This window comes from Elgaria multicarinata, chromosome 5, assembly GCF_023053635.1.
Source record: "Elgaria multicarinata webbii isolate HBS135686 ecotype San Diego chromosome 5, rElgMul1.1.pri, whole genome shotgun sequence".
In the NCBI taxonomy this organism is placed as follows: Eukaryota; Metazoa; Chordata; class Lepidosauria; order Squamata; family Anguidae; genus Elgaria; species Elgaria multicarinata.
The window spans coordinates 43,874,310-43,893,141 of NC_086175.1; the positions used below are offsets into that span (position 1 = coordinate 43,874,310).

At 41.1% G+C, this 18,832-nt stretch overlaps 1 protein-coding gene across 1 annotated transcript in view; it reads right to left on the reverse strand.

The window, feature by feature from the left end:
- Nucleotides 1-4,977: 4,977 nt before the first annotated feature.
- The window catches only part of SLC9A2 (solute carrier family 9 member A2), a 39,436-nt gene continuing 25,581 nt past the window's right edge, over nt 4,978-18,832 (reverse strand). Inside the window, exons 7-12 of the mRNA XM_063127485.1 lie at nt 18,052-18,122; nt 17,465-17,626; nt 16,813-16,912; nt 14,371-14,496; nt 9,419-9,509; nt 4,978-5,647 (exon numbers count right to left, since the gene is read on the reverse strand). Of these exons, the coding sequence (XP_062983555.1) occupies nt 5,292-5,647; nt 9,419-9,509; nt 14,371-14,496; nt 16,813-16,912; nt 17,465-17,626; nt 18,052-18,122 (906 nt within the window). The 3' untranslated portion in view covers nt 4,978-5,291. The remainder of the gene's footprint in view (nt 5,648-9,418; nt 9,510-14,370; nt 14,497-16,812; nt 16,913-17,464; nt 17,627-18,051; nt 18,123-18,832) is intronic.

An 18,832-nucleotide genomic window follows, 5' to 3' on the forward strand; every position in this document is an offset into this window, starting at 1 on the left:
GGTACATCAAGGCTGGCAGAGGGGCATAAGTTATGTGGCTGAGAAATGCTTCTGGCTGTAATGCAAAGGGAAAGTTATCAAACAGAGCCATAGCATTACATCTGTTCAAGTAATTTTAAATGAGATGAAAATCCTTTAAAAGAAAGCATGACAGCCTGACTAGATTTTAACTCCCGATATTTGCCATTGCAGTGATGCATTATGAGGCCAAATGGGGAAAACATGCAGTGTCATAAGAGGGGATTATCAACCTTTCATGTGGCGATCAAGGTAGATCTCAAAATATGAGGCAGCCTTCCCTAAAGAAGCACAGGTTATTGCTGGAAAAGATGCAGGACACAGCTTCCTACAGTTCCTTTTGATGTTGCACAAACATGTTGGGCCCATTCATATGTAAAGCTGGCAAATTCTGGGTTAATTAAGCTATTTCCAATATGAATGTGCAACCTCTAATTGCCCCGATCATATGTTACTTTGTGACATACGAACCCGGAGACATTGCATTATTCGTGGGTTAAACAAATAAAAGTTTACGTAACAACTAAGCATGCATTTGCTTTTAACAAATAGTTAGGCCCTTTCTCAATTTAGAATAGTTAGGATCAGGGTGTAAGGCAGGTTTATTCTGTTCTTATCCATGTTTACTTGTAAGTAACTCCTACAGAGCTTAGTGAAGCTTATTCATACAGTGGCAGCCTTAAAATGAAATAGGCCATTTACCTGCTTATAATCCAAAATTGTGCTCCGCTATGTTTCTTTGAAACTCTGAAAGTTACTTATGTAGCAGAATAAATATTATGGAAGTATTTTGACATATCTATGGCGTATTCAGGGCAGAGGTAGACTATAAAAGAGGGTCTCAGAGATGCATTTTTCTTTGTTTTAAGGCAGCTTGAAATAGTTTTGAATTATTTTGAATTATTCTTTACAAAGCTACAGTTCTTAAAATTGCACTACAGTCTTGATGGTGGGAAGTAAAAAGGAAAAAAAATCCTACATTTTTCTGCATGTTTAGTTACTATCATCTGTTCCACCTAGAATATGCATAGTATGCATTGTATTCCAAAATCTGAACCATCCTTGTTACATACTTAAATCAGAAAAGTGTGTTGCTGTTGAAATAAGCCAGCAAAACATTTGGTGTCTTGACTTAACTCTTAAGCATGTGCCCTATATCAGAAGTTCAAAAACTTTCTAACTGCAGGGCCCACTTGAGAGAACTGAAAATGACTGAAACCCACCAGTCACAAAATGGTGGCAGGTGGCAGCAGAGTTTGTCATAATCAACTGGCAATTACTGATATCGTTTTCTACTGATATCTAATTCCCCTTTGGAAACATCAAAATTCTTTGCTACACTGAATTCCTTGTTACAGCGCATTTAATAGTTCAACTGTCCTTCTTTTTAAATACAGATACTGGCTCTTGAAGTATCATAATTCCAAGCAGTTACACTACAATTGAAAACAAGTTTGGATATCCAGACCTGAAAACAACACCAAGTAACATCAGCAGGCAATGCTGGTGTCCTCTCTCATTCGTTATGTTCAATGTTAATGAGTAAAAGTATTTTTTTTGTTTCATGAGATACCACCCATTAATAGTTATAGGCAACATGTTTGCAGCTGCACTGAACTATTATCTACTGCTGTCTGTGCCAGACACCACCACCCCAGTTCTCCTCTCAGTTTCCCAAAATTTACCCTGGTGGAGGGTAACAGCAGCAAGGACTGGTGAGGTAGGCTTTAGCAATGGCAGTGGATTTATCTTTTAAGGCCTGGACAGCACTCATTGGGAGTATCCCATTGCCATCAGGGAGCATGGGAAAGGGTGTTGCCAATGCATCCAGTTTTACCCATTAAGCAGATAGTAGGAACTCCCATTCTGCAGATTTCCCAACATCAGTGCACATTCCACAGGGCATTAAAGAGGAGGCCTCTGCTAATGCTGAATCTCTCCACAGCAGTTTTGATCCTCTCATCGGCAGAATTTTTGATCAAAACTATCTAATTAAGTTTCCCTTTCCTTTTCACCAGAGTAAATTATGGAAGTGCTGGTTCCAGGGTATGATGAAGAGCCATTATGATCCAAGCCCTAACTTCAGTATGGTTTGGCCTTGCCTCATGATGTCTCATCTTCTGAACTGTTTGTTTACCCCCATTCCTAATAACATTGCCATCACTATTTTTAGCAATATATTCTAGCCAATTAGTCATGACTAGATGAGAATTCATCCAAGCCTTTTAAAATATGACAGATATTTGACAGGTGCTCAACTGGTACGCATTGTCCTGTGTACTTCCTTCTCAGTCATGAATGATATATCAGTTTAATTTTTCTCTTGCAGACTCGTTTTCTAGTCTCAAGACATCTTCCATAGTTTCCATTGGTCACCAAGTCAGGCCCTAGCGGCACCAGTGACCTTTAGTTTCTCTACACCACTCCCAAACATCCCAAATAATTGCTGGCATGCTTTGAAGTGACTTCATACAGTAAAGGCCTTTAAAATGTTCCACTTGCTCGATGGAGGATAAATATGTAGAACTGTTTTCAGCAGCTGGGAGGCTAGAACATTTGAATCTGCCCTGAGATCAAGGCTTACTGTAGGTATAAAGGAACCATCAGCATTCTAACCGTATCATGGTGGGTGGGCCTACTGGTACAAGATGGCAGCAACAGTGCTGGTGGTAGTTGCATGAATGATAAGCACTGGGTGTCCACCAGTGTAATTGCCCAGAATCCCTTGAAGAATACTACATCAATTTAGGGCTTTGTGGGCCATTATAGTGATAAGTCACCTGGCACTTCTTGTATCACTGGAAAAGTGGGCCCCTGCCAAAAGTAAGAGTCAAAGTGAAGCAAGACAGTAGGACCCAGGTTGCTTCTGCCTGTGTAGGGGGTGGGATCAGCAAATGATCCTCAGGGCTTTTTAACTTGTCTTAGTTAAGTATTTATTATTGATTTACTACATTTTAATCCCGCTTTTCAGATAATTATTGCCTCCCAAGTGCTTTACACAGAGAGAGAGAGGACCTGCCATGAGGCAAGACATACAGGGGAAGGGAAGTGCAGGAGAAGGAAGAAGAGAGAAATCGGGTTTTTTTTAAGGCCAAAACGAGGTGGTTAGCTATAAGTAGGCATTTAAATGCACTTCAACCAGGCTGATCTTCCGTCGTTGGTGTTCTTGCTTGAATAGAAATTGGTGGCCCAGCTTTCCCCAACCAGGTATGCTCCCAGCATCCCCCATCTTCACTTTGTCATTGTGTCTAATATCTTAGTTCATTTCCTTACATATTAGAGAACAAATAAAGTATTGTTATTGTGCAGTCTTACGTATATCTATTGAGAAGTCCCATTGTGTTCAGTGGGTGGGTCTTATTCCTAGGTAAATATGTATAAGATCACAGCCTCATTTTGTCTCATAGAAATACAGAGATTTTAATGGTTCATGATCCTGGATCTATACAAAAGCTAATACCATTAGCTGCTTATTGATATTTTGTATAACAGAGTGTGCTAAGTTAGCAAGAGCAGAGTTCATTATATTTAAAAAAAGAAAGGAAAGTTGTTGCACTCAGGTAGTTTATAAATTTTCCAACAGATGGCACTAGAGGCTAGCCATTGCTTTCTTTCAGTCTTGTTCTCAAAATATCAGGAATCTTCCTATCAAGGAAAGAAAGCATTTCAGCATGAAGCAAGAACACCAAGAATTAAGAGATTCCAAATGCTTGGGCAAAGGTAGTCAAAATCATAATATAACACAATCCCATGTTTGGGTGCTTTATTTCACAGTTGGCAATTCTGTAGCATGGCTTTATTTACCAGGCAAATACTAATTCATTTAAAACTCTGCCTTCCAACAAATATAACCCCTATCTTTTAATGAGAGCATTATGTTTTTTCATGTTAAAAAGGCCATAACTGATACCATTTTGAACTGACAAGCACTCACTGTGGGAGTATTCAATTGAATAAATTCTGGCTCTGGTGCATTAGCTCATTTACTGATCTTACATTTTCAAGTTAAAGTAATGAGAAAAAATGACAACAGGCTCCAGAAACAGACTTTTAAATATATATTTATAAATTATTTTCTTCCTTTCATGTGACAAGCCAAGTACAATGAGAAGAAATGATCAGGTAGACATGGGTATTCTAAACAATATAGGAAAGCAGCACATTCAGATTTGTTTTTTTTTGGGGGGGGGGTTAAGACTTCTGTTCTGCTTTTAATTGGTGGTTTCGATTTGTATTATTTTGAAAATTGTATATTGCCTTGGGGGCCTTTGGAGACTGAAAGGTGATTTAAAAATATTTAATACATTTTAATAAATAATTCTAGTACCATTTACCTCTTGTAGTAAGAAGCATAACATTATAGAACTAAAAGCTTTAATATAATATTTACATCTTTACAAAAGTTTAGAATTTGGGCCAGATTAATACAGTAAAGGCTGTCACATATACAGAAATAGTGCATCAGTTGGGTGCCCAAATCACACCCATGTGTTTATCTGATTGTATGAAGAGGTACCGATCTAATTCAGACAATTTGTTGTGGTGGTAAAAATGTACGATGGACTTTAAAAGTAAGTGAGCCACTCTTCAAGCACCTGGTAGGGTGTAATGGGTGGATTGCATTTGGATTGATGGGTAACATGTTGTGTAGCCCTGACTAATGGTGAAATCCACTACATCCAGTGACCTTGGAGTGGGTCCCATTGAATTCAATGGGACTTACTTCTGAGTAGATATGTATATATAGGATTGCACTGTTCAAGGTATTTCACAGTGTTGTGTGTGTGTTTAACTGCAGCCTCTTTCTTCTACTTTAATGAAGCTTCACAGTTTGCCACACCTAACTTAGTTTCAGTACATCAGGAACCTTTAACAGAATTGTTTGCAGAGCAGGGGGTTGGACTTGATGGCCTTATAGGCTCCTTCCAACTCTACTATTCTATGATTCTATGAATTAATTCTCGCAAGTGCTTTAAAAAGAGGTGTGTTGTGCAATGTTTCAGTGCAACTCATATTTAAAACCTGCCATTGACAAATACATAAAATACAACATACATAATTGATAACGCTTTCCATCATTGTAGAAATATGACAACAATTGTAAAATAAAGCAGTTGCATCGTTTGGTTCCATTGCAGGCAAGGGTTTCACTCCACTTAGTGAAAGGGCATGATTACTCCAGTACCTACAACCATGCCTTTAAATGGATCCAGCTGCCTGGTTACAGTTTACTACATCTGTTGTTGATTGTTAATTGCTCGGTTTTGTAGTTTTTAATATGGCTTATTGTCAGATTTATCTCTAGGCCTGTCTGCTTTTGATGCCTGCCGGACTAACCGAGGGGGTGGTACTGGCTTGGTTGATCTGTCGTCTTCAGTTGAATCTTCTTCGCGCACTGTGCCAAACACTGGTCTTGGCAACAGTGGTTGCCTGAAGCCCCTGGCAGCCTGAGGGCCCCTGGCAGCCTGAGGGTGGCTCACTGGCTCTCTGTTATCACTGCCCACTTCATTCTTCCATTCAATTCTACACTGTTGCTGTCGAAGTCTCTGGTCTCTCAAAATTTTTCCTGCTTGTGATTTTAAATTCAGCACTGTAGTATGATCAGATTCAGAATCACTGCTGTCACTTACTGTAAATTTATAAAATTGTTATATATTAATGTGTATACATGCAAAAGTTAAAACAAAGTTCTCAGAATGCCAAATACATGGAAGTACAATGATTTTCTGACCTACGAGAATTTCATGAAGGGTAGAGCAGGACTGTGCCCACTGGTGCACTCAGGGTTGTATATCATAGGGGGAAGCTACACATGCACATCAGGCTTCCCTCTACACTGTGAGTCTCCCATAGACACAGGCCCCCCCTCCTTTGCCCAGTTATTAATTGTGTGTATGAGAGTGCCCAAATACAGCTAATACGTTACGTGATTACTATAAGTCGGCCTGGGTAATTTTATCACCAGTGGCAGTCTGCTTGTCATTGTTTAACACACTGGTCTCTTTTTGTACCGAGCATCATTTTTTCATGGTAAAATTTTGAGATGTGACCCCCACCCCATGATAAGATATTTGGGATTTGCCACAGCAGGGAGGGGCTCGAGGAAGATAGAAGTGCATCCTGACACTAGGTCTTACCCCATGAGGGTACAATCAGGCTCAGTACAGGAAAATGATGGAAAAGTCACCCATAAAATTAACTTTGGAACTTGGGCCACAGTTTTCCACACTTGTGTAGTGAGTATACACAATACTTTGCTTGTGTTGTGCCTGCTGACTACGCAAAAGCTGCTTATACTACCTGAAAAGTGACAAACTTTTCCTATTTATGGTAATGAGAAAAGATATTCATACTATATCTCCCAGAATATGACTCTGTTGTATATCAGTGGACCTAAAGTAGGCTTACTTCATTTCCAAATAAAGTTCCGGAACTAGGAACTCTTGAGTGAAAAAAATGTCTTCTCTGCCAAATTAATTATTCCGTCCCACACTGTCTAGTGCATTCTACTTTCCTGGAGAGCAAACAGCCTCAAAGTTGTTGCAACAGCATCCTAGTGTGAGCCAATTGTGACTATAAAACCATCTACTCCTTTGGAACCTGAGTGTTAATTTACTTTTAAATAAATGCCAAAGCAACAAAAAATAAATAGTACAACCAATGCCATAGTTACACCAAAATATAAAACACAGAGCGAGAAAATGTTAAGGCTTGGGAAATGATAGTTGCCTGATAAATGTCAACAACGATGTCATTGTTTTGCTACTCAAGAGGGAAGATGGAATACTAGAACAGGTCATGAATTTATTTGGTTCTTACACAGCACTTTTCAGATCAAAAGAGGCTTTTACAAAAGGCAGGTAACTAACAGCAGGGCCTTAAAATTTACAGAAGAGAAGTTGGGTTGCATTCAGATTTAGTCTAAGTATGGCAATGTCCCATTGGTATAAATTGGTCTACTCCAAGTATGACTGAATCTGGATTCAACTGAGTGACATGACCAGGAATCTGGTCAACACCTGATTAAGTGCACTGGTCACACTACCAACCATACCAAAGAAGGAAGGTTCATAGCTGCCACTTGTTTGAACTTGAAGTTCAAGAGGCAGTTTCATATGTTTTACAATTTTATTCTTTCAAACACCACGTTAACACATGTTCTAGTTGAAGCAGAGAATATGAAAAGCACAGGTAATACACATAGCAATGGTACTGGAAACTCATATTAGCAGGAATCAATGGCTGAGATTCAAAGAATCTCACAATTAGTTCCACACGCCCAGGGAATTTGAGGTTTGTGGTTCTTTAAACAGCTACCTCCTATACTGCTTGACAAACTGCTTTGGAAAAAGGAGACTTTCAAAAGTAACTTAAGGCACTGGAATCTACAGTTCAACAATAAAAAAGGGGGGGGCATTGGGCAGACTCAAATCCTAGAATGTGCCTAAAGTAGCTCACTGGATCTGGGCATAGTACTACAATGGCCTGGTTCAGACAACATGCTAAACCATGCTGATTAACTACAAAATGGTTAAGGGAATGCATTAAGGTTAAGTAACCCTGCACTGCCCTGAATCAGACCGACGCACACTGAGGCTTTGGTGCCAATCTGCTTTGGCCTCAGGGCACCTCGGGCCAACCCAGTGCTGACCAAATTTGGGCGGAATCAGCCCACCTCGCTTCAGATTCGGCCCGATGCAGTGCACAGATAATGTGCACAGGACAGGGAAGAGAGGTAGAGAATGGAATTAAAGAGAAAGAGAAATCTAGGATACAATATTATGTCCTCCAATGTGAGGGTGGTACAATGGGGTTGGTTCTCAAGAGCCTGTTGTGGATTGGGAGACTGTTTCGTACACAGAAGTAGGGAGTCATGCAATGCAAGACCAAACCTTTGGTCTTACTTGGTAGGCTGCTAACCATTACCTACAAAAATCCAGGAAAACAGCTACCTGGAAAGGAGAATCCTAGTAATACCCTCAGGTCTTGCAAAACTGTGGAATGTCAATGACAACAAGCAAAGGTGGACTGTACAGGTAAAAACATGCTGATAACTTCCTCTGAGCCCTTGCTTAAACCGTAGCAAAATAAAAATAATGGAGGGGATAAGTCCTAGGGGACTGAGGAAGAGGAAAGGTGTCATGGAATGAAGAAATCCTGGCAGCTTTGAGGGAGAAGCACCAAGAATGAACCAGCCTAATAAACTTCTGAACTAGACTCTTAAAAGACTTGTTTATGTGAGGGAGAGTTCTCCCTAGAACAAAAGGGACAAAAGACGAACTAAGTCATACTTGCTGTTTCGCAAGGGTGCTGTGTGCTAAAGGAGGTCCAAGTTGAGCTGGTTCTCTCCCGTGTAAATGGGAGTTCTGTGTGCAAGCTTTCAGTGGAGATCCTGAAGCTTTACTAATGCTAATGACTACTAATCAGTTCATCAGCAGGGACTGTACTTTTTGGCACGGTGCTTTACCTCAGAGCAGCTCTATCAGACAGCTGCCTTAAGTAGCAGATCATGGGGGCAGAGCAGCAGCCCCCACCATTTCTCATTGGTTCTCTAAGTTAACCTGCTCCTAGCCTGCTCCCCACCCCCAAAGTATGGGGGAGGAAGCTGTCCCATCACCACCATTGAAGTAAGAATAAACTGCCAGTTCAGTTGGATTCAATACACAGCATGGACAGGGGGTAAAATCCCGCCCCAGCAGTGCTTTACCCTGGCCAGGGATCTCATTGGTCAAATAAAAGGATGCCACAAATGTAGCTTATATGCACTAGGAGTTAACTATAGACTGTGGCATTTGCATATATCCAAAGTTCTCACAGCTCTTTAGGTATTGAGGGTAAGACATTCTATCTGTCAAAAAAGAATAGCTTAGTGTATGCGACTGCCCACGTCCTGTGCATAAACATTTGCTTTGCACAGTCTCGCAGAAAGTATTTTATATTGTATTTTATATTATGGTTTTATACTGTTGTTTTATACTTTGAATGGTTTAAATTTTTGTGAACCGCCCAGAGAGCTCCAGCTATTGGGCGGTATAGAAATGTAATAAATAAATAAATAAATAAATAAATAAATAAATAAAGTGAAGTGGAAGCACTAAGGGGTATGCCTGAGAGGGCAATGAGACTAAGCTCCTTGGTAACAATACACAAAACATACAACAAATATACAATTTCATACTCAAGTACACAAATATAATTCCCGGGTATCTCACATCTCACATATATACATCCTTGACATATGCTGCATATAAAATAAATGAGTCTATCTGTATGGTGGGCACAGATTTCTCTAGAAACCTGCCCAACACCCTAACTGCAATTCTTGTTCCTTTCCCAGGTAATGAGAGTAGTAAAAACTGCTGAATAATTCACCCTTCTTTATATTCCAAAACTGTATTACCTTTGAAAGAAGACTGATTTCTTTTCCGTACTTTCTCAGCTAGTTTAGTGTTTTTAGGTAGTGATAGGTAACGTGGTGCTTTGGTGGCCACCTGCAGAAATAAGCATAAAATGTGTTACACACAAGCAAAGTGAAATATATGCATGATGAGATTTAGTGCAGCCTCTCATGGAACATTCCGTATTTGAGTACAGATACAAAAGTATAAAATACGTGTTATAAGGATGTGTTAGATTTCCCTTTAAAAACAGGTGGGAAAACCTTTTCGGCCTGAGGGTCACATTCCTTTCCAGGGAACCTTGCATGGAGCACATGCCAGAGATGGGCAGATCAAAGTGGAAGTTGGCAGGGCCACTACACAAACACACAAAATGTTCATTTCATACTCATCCACAAACAGTGCACACATATTCTTACATACAGCCACATACCATTTCATTCACACACACTTTCACATATAACACACCCATTTATTAGGGGTGTGCACAGACCCCCCGCTTCGCTTCACTTGCAGATCCGCCATTTTCCGGATCGGGCCGCTCCGCCCCGCCCCCGCTCCGCCCACTTCCGCTCCGCTCCGCCCGGAGCTCCGGATCCGGAGCTCCGTTTCCCCCCCCCCATAGGCTTGCATTGAAAGCTAAAAAATTATACAACTTTTTTTCTGTTCAAGTTAGAAACCTCATGTTTGGCACCATGACACCTCATGGGGATATACACACGCATGCCAAGTTTCAAAGCAATCCCATCATCCCCTGATTTTTGGCGAATTTTTGAAAATCGGGCACCCCACACACAACATCCCTGCGAGGTGGGCAGGGGAGGAGGGAGGGAAGGCAGGCAGGCATGCAGCTGGCATTTCTGGGGGCATAAGGAAGTGAGCCAAGGATAAGCCAGTAATGCATATAAAATGGAATCAATCAATCAATAAACAAAGGAGGGGTGGAATTAAAAGCAGCAGTGTTGCTCAATAAACAACAAGAAGAACTTTTTTTAAAAGGCTATATCTGTCTTTTACCAGCAATAGGGGGACGTGCCCGGGGGAGGGGGAAGTAGCTGCCAGTTCAAGACACTGACAGCCACAGCTCTGAGAAGAAGTAAAACGCTCACTTCGACTCAGAACAGGCATTGCTCCACCACTGAAAAGTGACCATTCACTTCAACTCATGATAGGCATTGCTCCACCGTTTTACTCTCTTTGGAAGGCTCTAATGGCCTTCCAGTGCAGGAGAGAGTGGGGGCACGTCCACGATGAGATGCCCTAGGGGAGCTCATCCCCTTGCACCACATCGATTCAGTTGTTCCCCAAGGTTAGGGTGGGGAGCAGTGCTGTGTTTCTATCTCTTATTCTTGGCTTAGTATATGATTTCAGGTTGTGTTTGTGCATTTGGTGGGGCTACTGTGTTAAAAAACACGGGGAAAAGCCCGTTCAGATGAAGAAAGAGAAGTTTCACAGAATCCCAAGTTACCTGTTTTGCCTATGCCCTCCTCCAACTTTGGGATCATCATGACCGGGAGCTGACTCTGCCCCTCAGCCCTTTGAAAAAGGTATTTTTCCCGCCGATTTTTTAAAAACGTCTAGCCCGCGACCCGTACGATGCAGAAAGTTGAGAGTGGTCTCAAAATGACCCCCATCCACGACTCTCTGTGCACAAGAATTTCCAGAACGATAGCTTAAACCCCCCCCCCAGTTATCCCCGATTCTTTCCCTCAATGCAATCCTATGGGCGAAAAGCTGAAAACGCAGTTTGAGCCGCGCGGTTGACCCGATTTTCACAAAAATATAGCCCGCGACCCGTACGATGCAGAAAGTTGAGAGTGGTCTCAAAATGACCCCCATCCACGACTCTCTGTGCACAAGAATTTCCAGAACGATAGCTTCAAAAACAACGTAGTTATGCGCGATTATTTGCCGCAATGCAATCCTATGGCGAAATGTTTTCAAGATGGCGACCGGAGCGCTCCGCCTGAACTCGGAGCTCCGAAAAATGGTCGCTTCTCTTCGCCTTGCTTCTAGGGGGTCCGCGGTCCGCTCCTACTCCGCCTCTGGGTAAGGCGGAGCAGGCCAATCCGCTACTGCTTCTACGCTCCTAATCGGAGCGGAGCACATCCCTACCATTTATACACATACACACAGAGAGAGAACCATAATGCACATATCTGCCTGCCCAAGACCTGAGATCTGTTGGAGAAGCCCTTCTCCATGCCCCACCAACACGAGATATCCGCTATGGTGGGACATGAGAGAGGGCTTTCTCTGAAGTGGCAGCCCGGCTATGGGATGCCCTCCCCCTGGAGGCCTGACTGGTGCCAGCACTGGCTTCATTTCAGCACCATGTTAAGACGCGGCTTTTTAACAAACTCTGTGATGGCTAAATCCACCAAACTTGCACACTGTCTTGTTTTAATTGGATTTTTACTGTTTTAAAATTTCATATTGGTTTTAATATATTAATGGTTTAATCTGTTTTAGAATTGTATATTTATTGTACTATTTCATATGTATGATTTTATCTGTACGCCGCCCTGACATCCTTGTGATATACGGCAGGATATGCGTTTTAATTATTTAATTAACACACGCCTATTCTCACACATCAGAATTTCCTTTGATGAGGTGTTCTTGGCTACAGTATACATGCCAAAGCCTACCTAAGTTAAATAATATCCCTCCCACCAACCTAACAGTTGTGCTTCTGAGACTGGCTAACAGGAAGTTATCTCTCCTGCTGTTGCAATTAGGCTTCGAAAAAGGTTTCAATTGGCTTCAATAGCAGGCTTTTTCCAAGTTTAATTGCAGACCAGGGAGAAATTGGGGGGGGGGAGTAATTTCACAGTGCATGAAGAGGGGAGAGATGGATTAACCAGCCAAATCACCCCCAAATTACAATTAGGCTTGGGGGAATGACTTCCACTGAAGTCAATGGTAACCTTTTCCTAGACTTACTCCTGGAAAGGGCAGGGTGAAGAGGAGAGGCTGGCCCATGGTTTAAAGTAGGTAGAAGCTAAAGCTAGGGAAGGATCTGGCCCCTCTTCCACACGTTTTAAAAGAGAAAGTGGCAATATATACATATGTGCGTATATACAACTGAGATGGCAGCTGTGTCTTTTGTACTCTAAAATCTCTTGGGGATATACAGATTTTGTAAATTCTGTGCTCATTGATAGAATCATTGTTGTTTTTCCAGTTTCCTGATTTCTCAAAGTTTGCAAAAATACATACTTGTGAAAATGTGCAAGTCCTCCCATCCACCCCAAATTGCGCCTTTTTGTGCTTTAGCCTATGAGGGAAATGCATATTTGGCCAGTGGTTTTTTTATTATTTTAAGTATTTTTTTACAACTATAATTGCATAATATCCCAGAAAGTAAACAAAAAAGGCCACAAATCCATGGAATCTCTGTGTGTTGGGAAAAGCCGGTCCACTGAAATTCACTGTTTGGATTCATAGAAATCCGAACTCATCCATTGTGGATTTCACCACCATCCCTACTATCTGAAGTACAAAATATAGTGTTAAAAGCCACTCTTAGAAGCACAAATGTTAAGATGGCGGGAGGGATACTATTTAACTTAGGTAGGTTTTGGCATGTATACTGTAGCCAAGGACACAACAAGAACACCTCATCAAAGGATAATCAAAACTAGCCATCGAAATCTCAATGCTTTTTAACCAAACCCAGAAACAATGAACCCCTGCTCTCCTTGAAACTTCTCTCATTCATAAATGCTCTATTATCTTTGTTCCCTTAGGTTCCTCTTCCTCTTCCCTTTCCATCAAGCTGCTTCATATCTTTCTTCTACCATACATAACTTGGATGCTCCTTCTGACTTCTTCCAAACAACATGATCCTTCTTCCTCCTGCACTTGCAGCAACTCAACACTCATGTGAGATTTTCTTTTCCATGGTGTTCTCTGTCTTTCTGTCTCTCTCTGTCTCTGTCTGTCTCTTCCCCTCTCCCCTATATATATATTGACAGGTTGACAGTTTCTTTTCTGACAATAATATATATCTCCAGTAAAGAAAATGCCAACCTTTCAAAATTTCCAAACATATATTTGTTGCGTGCAACCTCCTGTGCAAGTCTCACCTGTTCCTTTCCTCCATCTCCTCCAAAGTTCCCCTGGCTAGCACCTTCTTCTCATACCTTCTTCCCAAAGACTTCATCTTTTTTCCAAACCCTTGCTGTCCAGATCTATTCACAATCATTTTTCTTCTTATTCTTACATTTCAAAGACTGTCAAAGCTTGATAAAATCTCAGAAAACAAGAACAGCTAAAGAATGTTTTTCAGTGACCAGGGCCACAGCTAGACCTAAGGTTTATCCTGGGATCATCCAGGGTTCGCCCCTGCCTGAGCACTGGATCCCCTGTGTGTCACCTAGATGAACAGGTTTGACCCCTGGACAATCCAGGGATAAACCTTAGGTCTAGCTATGGCCCAGATAAGGCTTCAGTGCACTATATTACTCCTTGTGCTCCTCTCCATAGCTGGTAGAAGCAAATAATGATGTAAAAGTATAACCCTAGCAAAATTAGGCAAATAAAAGTAATATTAATTCACATAGTTTATATAAGTCATGTAATCCAGTTTTCTGTGCTGTAGGATGTGATTGCTTTGGTGCAAAAGCTTTTGAGTTTTTAAGCACAGAGTATACATGGTAAGACATATTTTATGTGACACTATAAAAGTATGCTCTGTTGTCAATGAAATAATGATCACTTCCAGGCTCCCAACACTAGATGTGGGTTTATTAGACCTTATCTAATAAAGGCTAACTTAATTTTATTCATAGGGTACGGTATCTCTGTGCACTCATGAAAAAGAAACCATAGTTACTGACAGTCTGCCCAATGAAAACCTATCAGTGGCCTTACCATGTTGTTCCAGCAACACAATATAATACATTACTTAGTCCACTTCATAGTAAAATACATTATGAAACGCAAGTACCGATCTTGACAAGCTGTTGCTCTTTCTAATGCTCTCCCTCAGGCTGTGTCGGCGACGAATTAAAATTTCTTTGGCCTGTTTTTCATTTGCGTCTTCAGCTAGACTATATCTGTTGTATGATGGAGCCTGAAACAAAAAAAACAACAACCCACAGCTATATTTCTAAAACTATATTAGCACAGTGGGTGGTACAGAGGCACAAAATGTATCCATAGTTCAGTGCTCTAAGAAATCTCACAAACAACACTCAAACTAGCATAACATTTAAAACAGATGTGCAACCTAAGTGTAACTTAATGCGTGTTCAGTCATTTGTTATTTTTGACAGCTTTCTTTGATTATTATGTATATCAGAACTAAGAGTTTTACATTTCACCAATGCCAATACTATTCACAATAATTATACAACCCGAAGAGCTTTGATGCACAAGATACAGCTCAGATATAGGTTCTTTCGGCCTTTCCTCATAGAAAAACAAAGAACTTCACATTGCATTCAATAGAAATGTGGGAAGCTGCTACTTCATCTTGCATGCTCTGTTCACTGAAAGGGTTCCCTCACCTTCCAGCATGCAGCGACCCAAGCAAAGAACATAAAGGCACCTGTCCAACAGGAGCTAGGCTACATATCACTGATCCCCTCTATGCAGAACCGCATCACTATCAGCAGTTTCTCTGGAAGAAAGGCCAAGGCACGACAGAACTGGATTCCATCCAGCAGCCAGTGGTCAATAGCTATAGCAAGAGATTCATCAAGGAGTAATGGAGATCAGTGATATTATACAATAGCCTCACCCACTAGCTGAAGGACTGACAGTTGTTGGGAGCTTGTGGCCTCTCCATCAGTATTCCCAACTCTTCTCTGGATTCCTACAAAAGACATGGGGGGGGGGTCTTTATGGAAAGCCCTGCTTTGGGGTTTAAATTTCTCCCTTTTTTGAAAATGTAATTTTTCCATTATAGTTTCAAACTCCCCTGTTATGGACTGATATAAATGTCGGAATATGAATAAATAGACAACTCATTGCAAGGTCAGCATCAAGGCTCAGCACTACTGAGCAGCTGCCGAGGGCCCAGAGGTTCAAAAGGGTGACTAGCTCTACCCCCGCCTGGCTCTACCTCTGCTGCAGCTACTGCCCAGGCTGGATTGCAGCAGAAGCTCCTCTTCTTCCTATTTCAGTCCTCCTACAATTTGCCCAGCCAGCCCCTGCTGGCAAAAAGAAGTGTGGCAGCCAGCCAGACAAACTGCAGGGCCATTTGAAAATTAAAAAAATGTTTTAACCTTATGTTTGAGTTGCAGTGGTCTGAACCAATCAGACCTTTGATAAGGGTGGCCATTGGCCAATGAGGACACACAAGCAGCAAAAAGACTGCCTCTTCGCCACTCCTGTGCCCTCATTGGCCACCCCCTTCCAAAGGGAGCAATTGGTTTAGGGGATGGCAGTGGGCTTTGGCAGGTGAATAGGTGATGGCTTGGGTAAGTAGGAGGCTCTGTATCAGATGTGGGAATGGGTGAGCATGGCTGCTTTGGCATCATGTGAGTGGCTTTGACAGCAGCCTTGGTGGCAGATATGATGCCCATTGATGGTACTATGCTGCTAGCCCACTGGAATTTGGTGCTGGCCCTGTCTCAGTGCCACTATGTACACCATTAAGAGCCAAGTCTCTATGCAAGCAGGAGCATGAACTAGAAAATTATCCACTGAGACATTTTCTAATAATATATGATTGGAGGGAAATGCAGCGGGATATATTGGGCAGGCTTGTATTGAAGCACAAGAAACATTTTGGCTTAAATAACAGAATCGGCAATGTGATGATCATAGTCGGCATCAACACTCTGTTTACATAAGAGGTGGGCAACCTGTGGCCCTGCAGAACTTTTGGCACACAACTCCCATCATCCCTCACCACTGGATATGCTAGGGTTGATGGAAGTTGTAGACCAAAAAATATCTGGAGAGTCACAAGTTGCCCACCCTGGTTTACGTAATGATCTACTTTACAGAGTCCTCTTAAGAATAACTGGAATACAGAACTATTTTAACTTCAAATGCATCTTACATATATGGTCTAAATTAACCCCTGCCTGCAGCATGATCAGTGGTCAGCAGTTTTGGCAGATGGTCCTAAACCTCTGGAGAGTACTAGGTTAGGAAAGCTGCAGTAGGCTGTTGCAAACTCTAATATTTTTGCAAAGACAGAAGTACAACTTGTCATATTTTTTTGCCTTCGCCATGTTTATTCATCAGCTTTCTCATTCACTAATCCTAAATACATTTGCTTGGAGGCAAGTCCCACTGATTTTAATGGAAATTATTTCCAAGTAAGCTTGCTTAGGATGGCATCCCAGTGCTTTTAATAGGGGAGAAAAAACATCACCAGCTGAGGAAGTAGATATATTCACAACAGGGTGTTCCATTAATACTGTTTTCTACTTACTCTCTGTCGTATTTGATAGAGATTCTTTGTTAAAATATCTCTTATATTATCCATCTGGCCAGGATAAAAAGGAATTATTTTTTCTTCTTCTTGAAGTTCACTGTTGCAAGGTAAAATAAAATGTAGATCTAAATATTTAGTAACTTGCAATACTACGAATTATATTTCCACTTGGAGATACAACAGCATTTCGGAGGGAGAAAAACATGCCTGTAATTCCTTAACTTTCAATTTTTAAAATCCTCGATCCCTGACTATAACTTTGCACATCTCTTTGAATTGTTCAAAATGTAAGTAAATAAATAGAATCCAAGCAATATCCCCAATTTTCCTGAACAGTGATAAGCCACAGGTTATTTCAAATATGAACATAGCAGAATTGGTTCAAATAGTTGGTAGGGCTGTAAACTGATTAAATATGCTTTAGCTGAGAATCTGCCTTTCAACAATAATCAATTAAATATATTTTCATCTTATCAAAATATAATGTAAGTACTTCCAGCCCTAACTGTAGAAAATACTGCACATGCACTTTTGCCTATTATTGGGCAGGGTGGAAAGCAAACTTCAAGGCAGAAATTTTGCATGGCAAATCATTACTCTTCCAAGATATAAACTGGCAACGATATTGCTCTATGCCCCCTCTCCTTACCTGATCGAAGACAGAGACGGTACTGTGCTTATCATTCCGCTCTCTGCCATCTCAATGGCATGTTTTATTTCAAGCTTCTTGTACAAGGAAACTATACTTGATTTAGGCTGACTTTCCCTAATTAGAAGTCGTCGCAGGTACTTCTTGTCAAATTTTATAAATCTTTGAGGAGTAAAAGAAATATTGATGATTAGTTTGTGTAGTAAACACATATGAACTAGAATGGCTCCATGGCTGAACTGAAGGCTAGGCAGATTTCTCTGTGAATATTAGCAAGCAATTGTATCTTAAATGTAGGGTGCTGTTTTGTTTCGTTTTAAAAAATGATTCTAAATAAAGTCAACTTTTCAATTCATGTAGTTTGAACATCTTAGGAGTGTGATCCTATGCATGTCTGAGAAATTTAATTGAGTTTATTGCGACTTACTCCCAAGTAAGTGTGTACAGCAATGCAACCTAAATTAACTAGATATTTAATATTCAGGGTTGCTAAAATTAATTCATCCTGAAATAGAGCCACTCAAATATTTTATAGAATTAGCAAATGTCCCCCTTAGTCCTTCAATAGTGTTCAATAATTTACTTACTTATCTCTCCAAAAGTTGTGACCCCAGTGTCCACATACATCTTCAATACCAGCCTTCACATGATCAAAGAACTAAAATGTAGAAACAGATTCATTACTTGTGTTTGTGCAATAGTTTGTTCCTACACTTGCCCTAAGAAAAGGCTCATTCTATCATTGGGGCCTATAGGGGGACATACTTGGCTGATATAACTAATTTTGACCTGGGGTGATGTGAAACTAATTTTGACCTGGGGTGATGTGAAACTGGCCCTGGATAGAGTAGCACTTCTCTTGAAGAGCCCACTCCACATCCTGGGGATACTCCTGGATTTACTTCTCTCTGGAGTAGTATGGATAGAAACAATGGCCAGGTGTGACTACTATAACTCCAGCTGTGGACCTATCTGAAGCAGCTGGGACTAGCCTCTGTTACCCATGCACTGGATACCTCTAAACTCAACTACTGTATTGCACTTTATGTGGGGCTGCCTTTGAAGACTGTCTGGTAGATGCAGCTGGTGCAAAATGTGACTGCCTGGATGCTGGCTAGGGCCAAAAGTCTGAATGTATAACACTGACGTTGAACCAATTACACTGATAGATTTCAGGGCACAATTCAAAGTACTTGTGTAAAGCCCTAAATGGTTTGGGTCCAAGTTATCTGAAGGACCACCTTCACCCATATGTTCCTGCCCATGTACTAAGGTCTAGAGATCATGTTTATGTGCCCACCGGTAAGATAAGATAGGTTGGCAAGCACAAGAAACAGAATATTCTTGGTAGTGGCCCCATAGCTATGG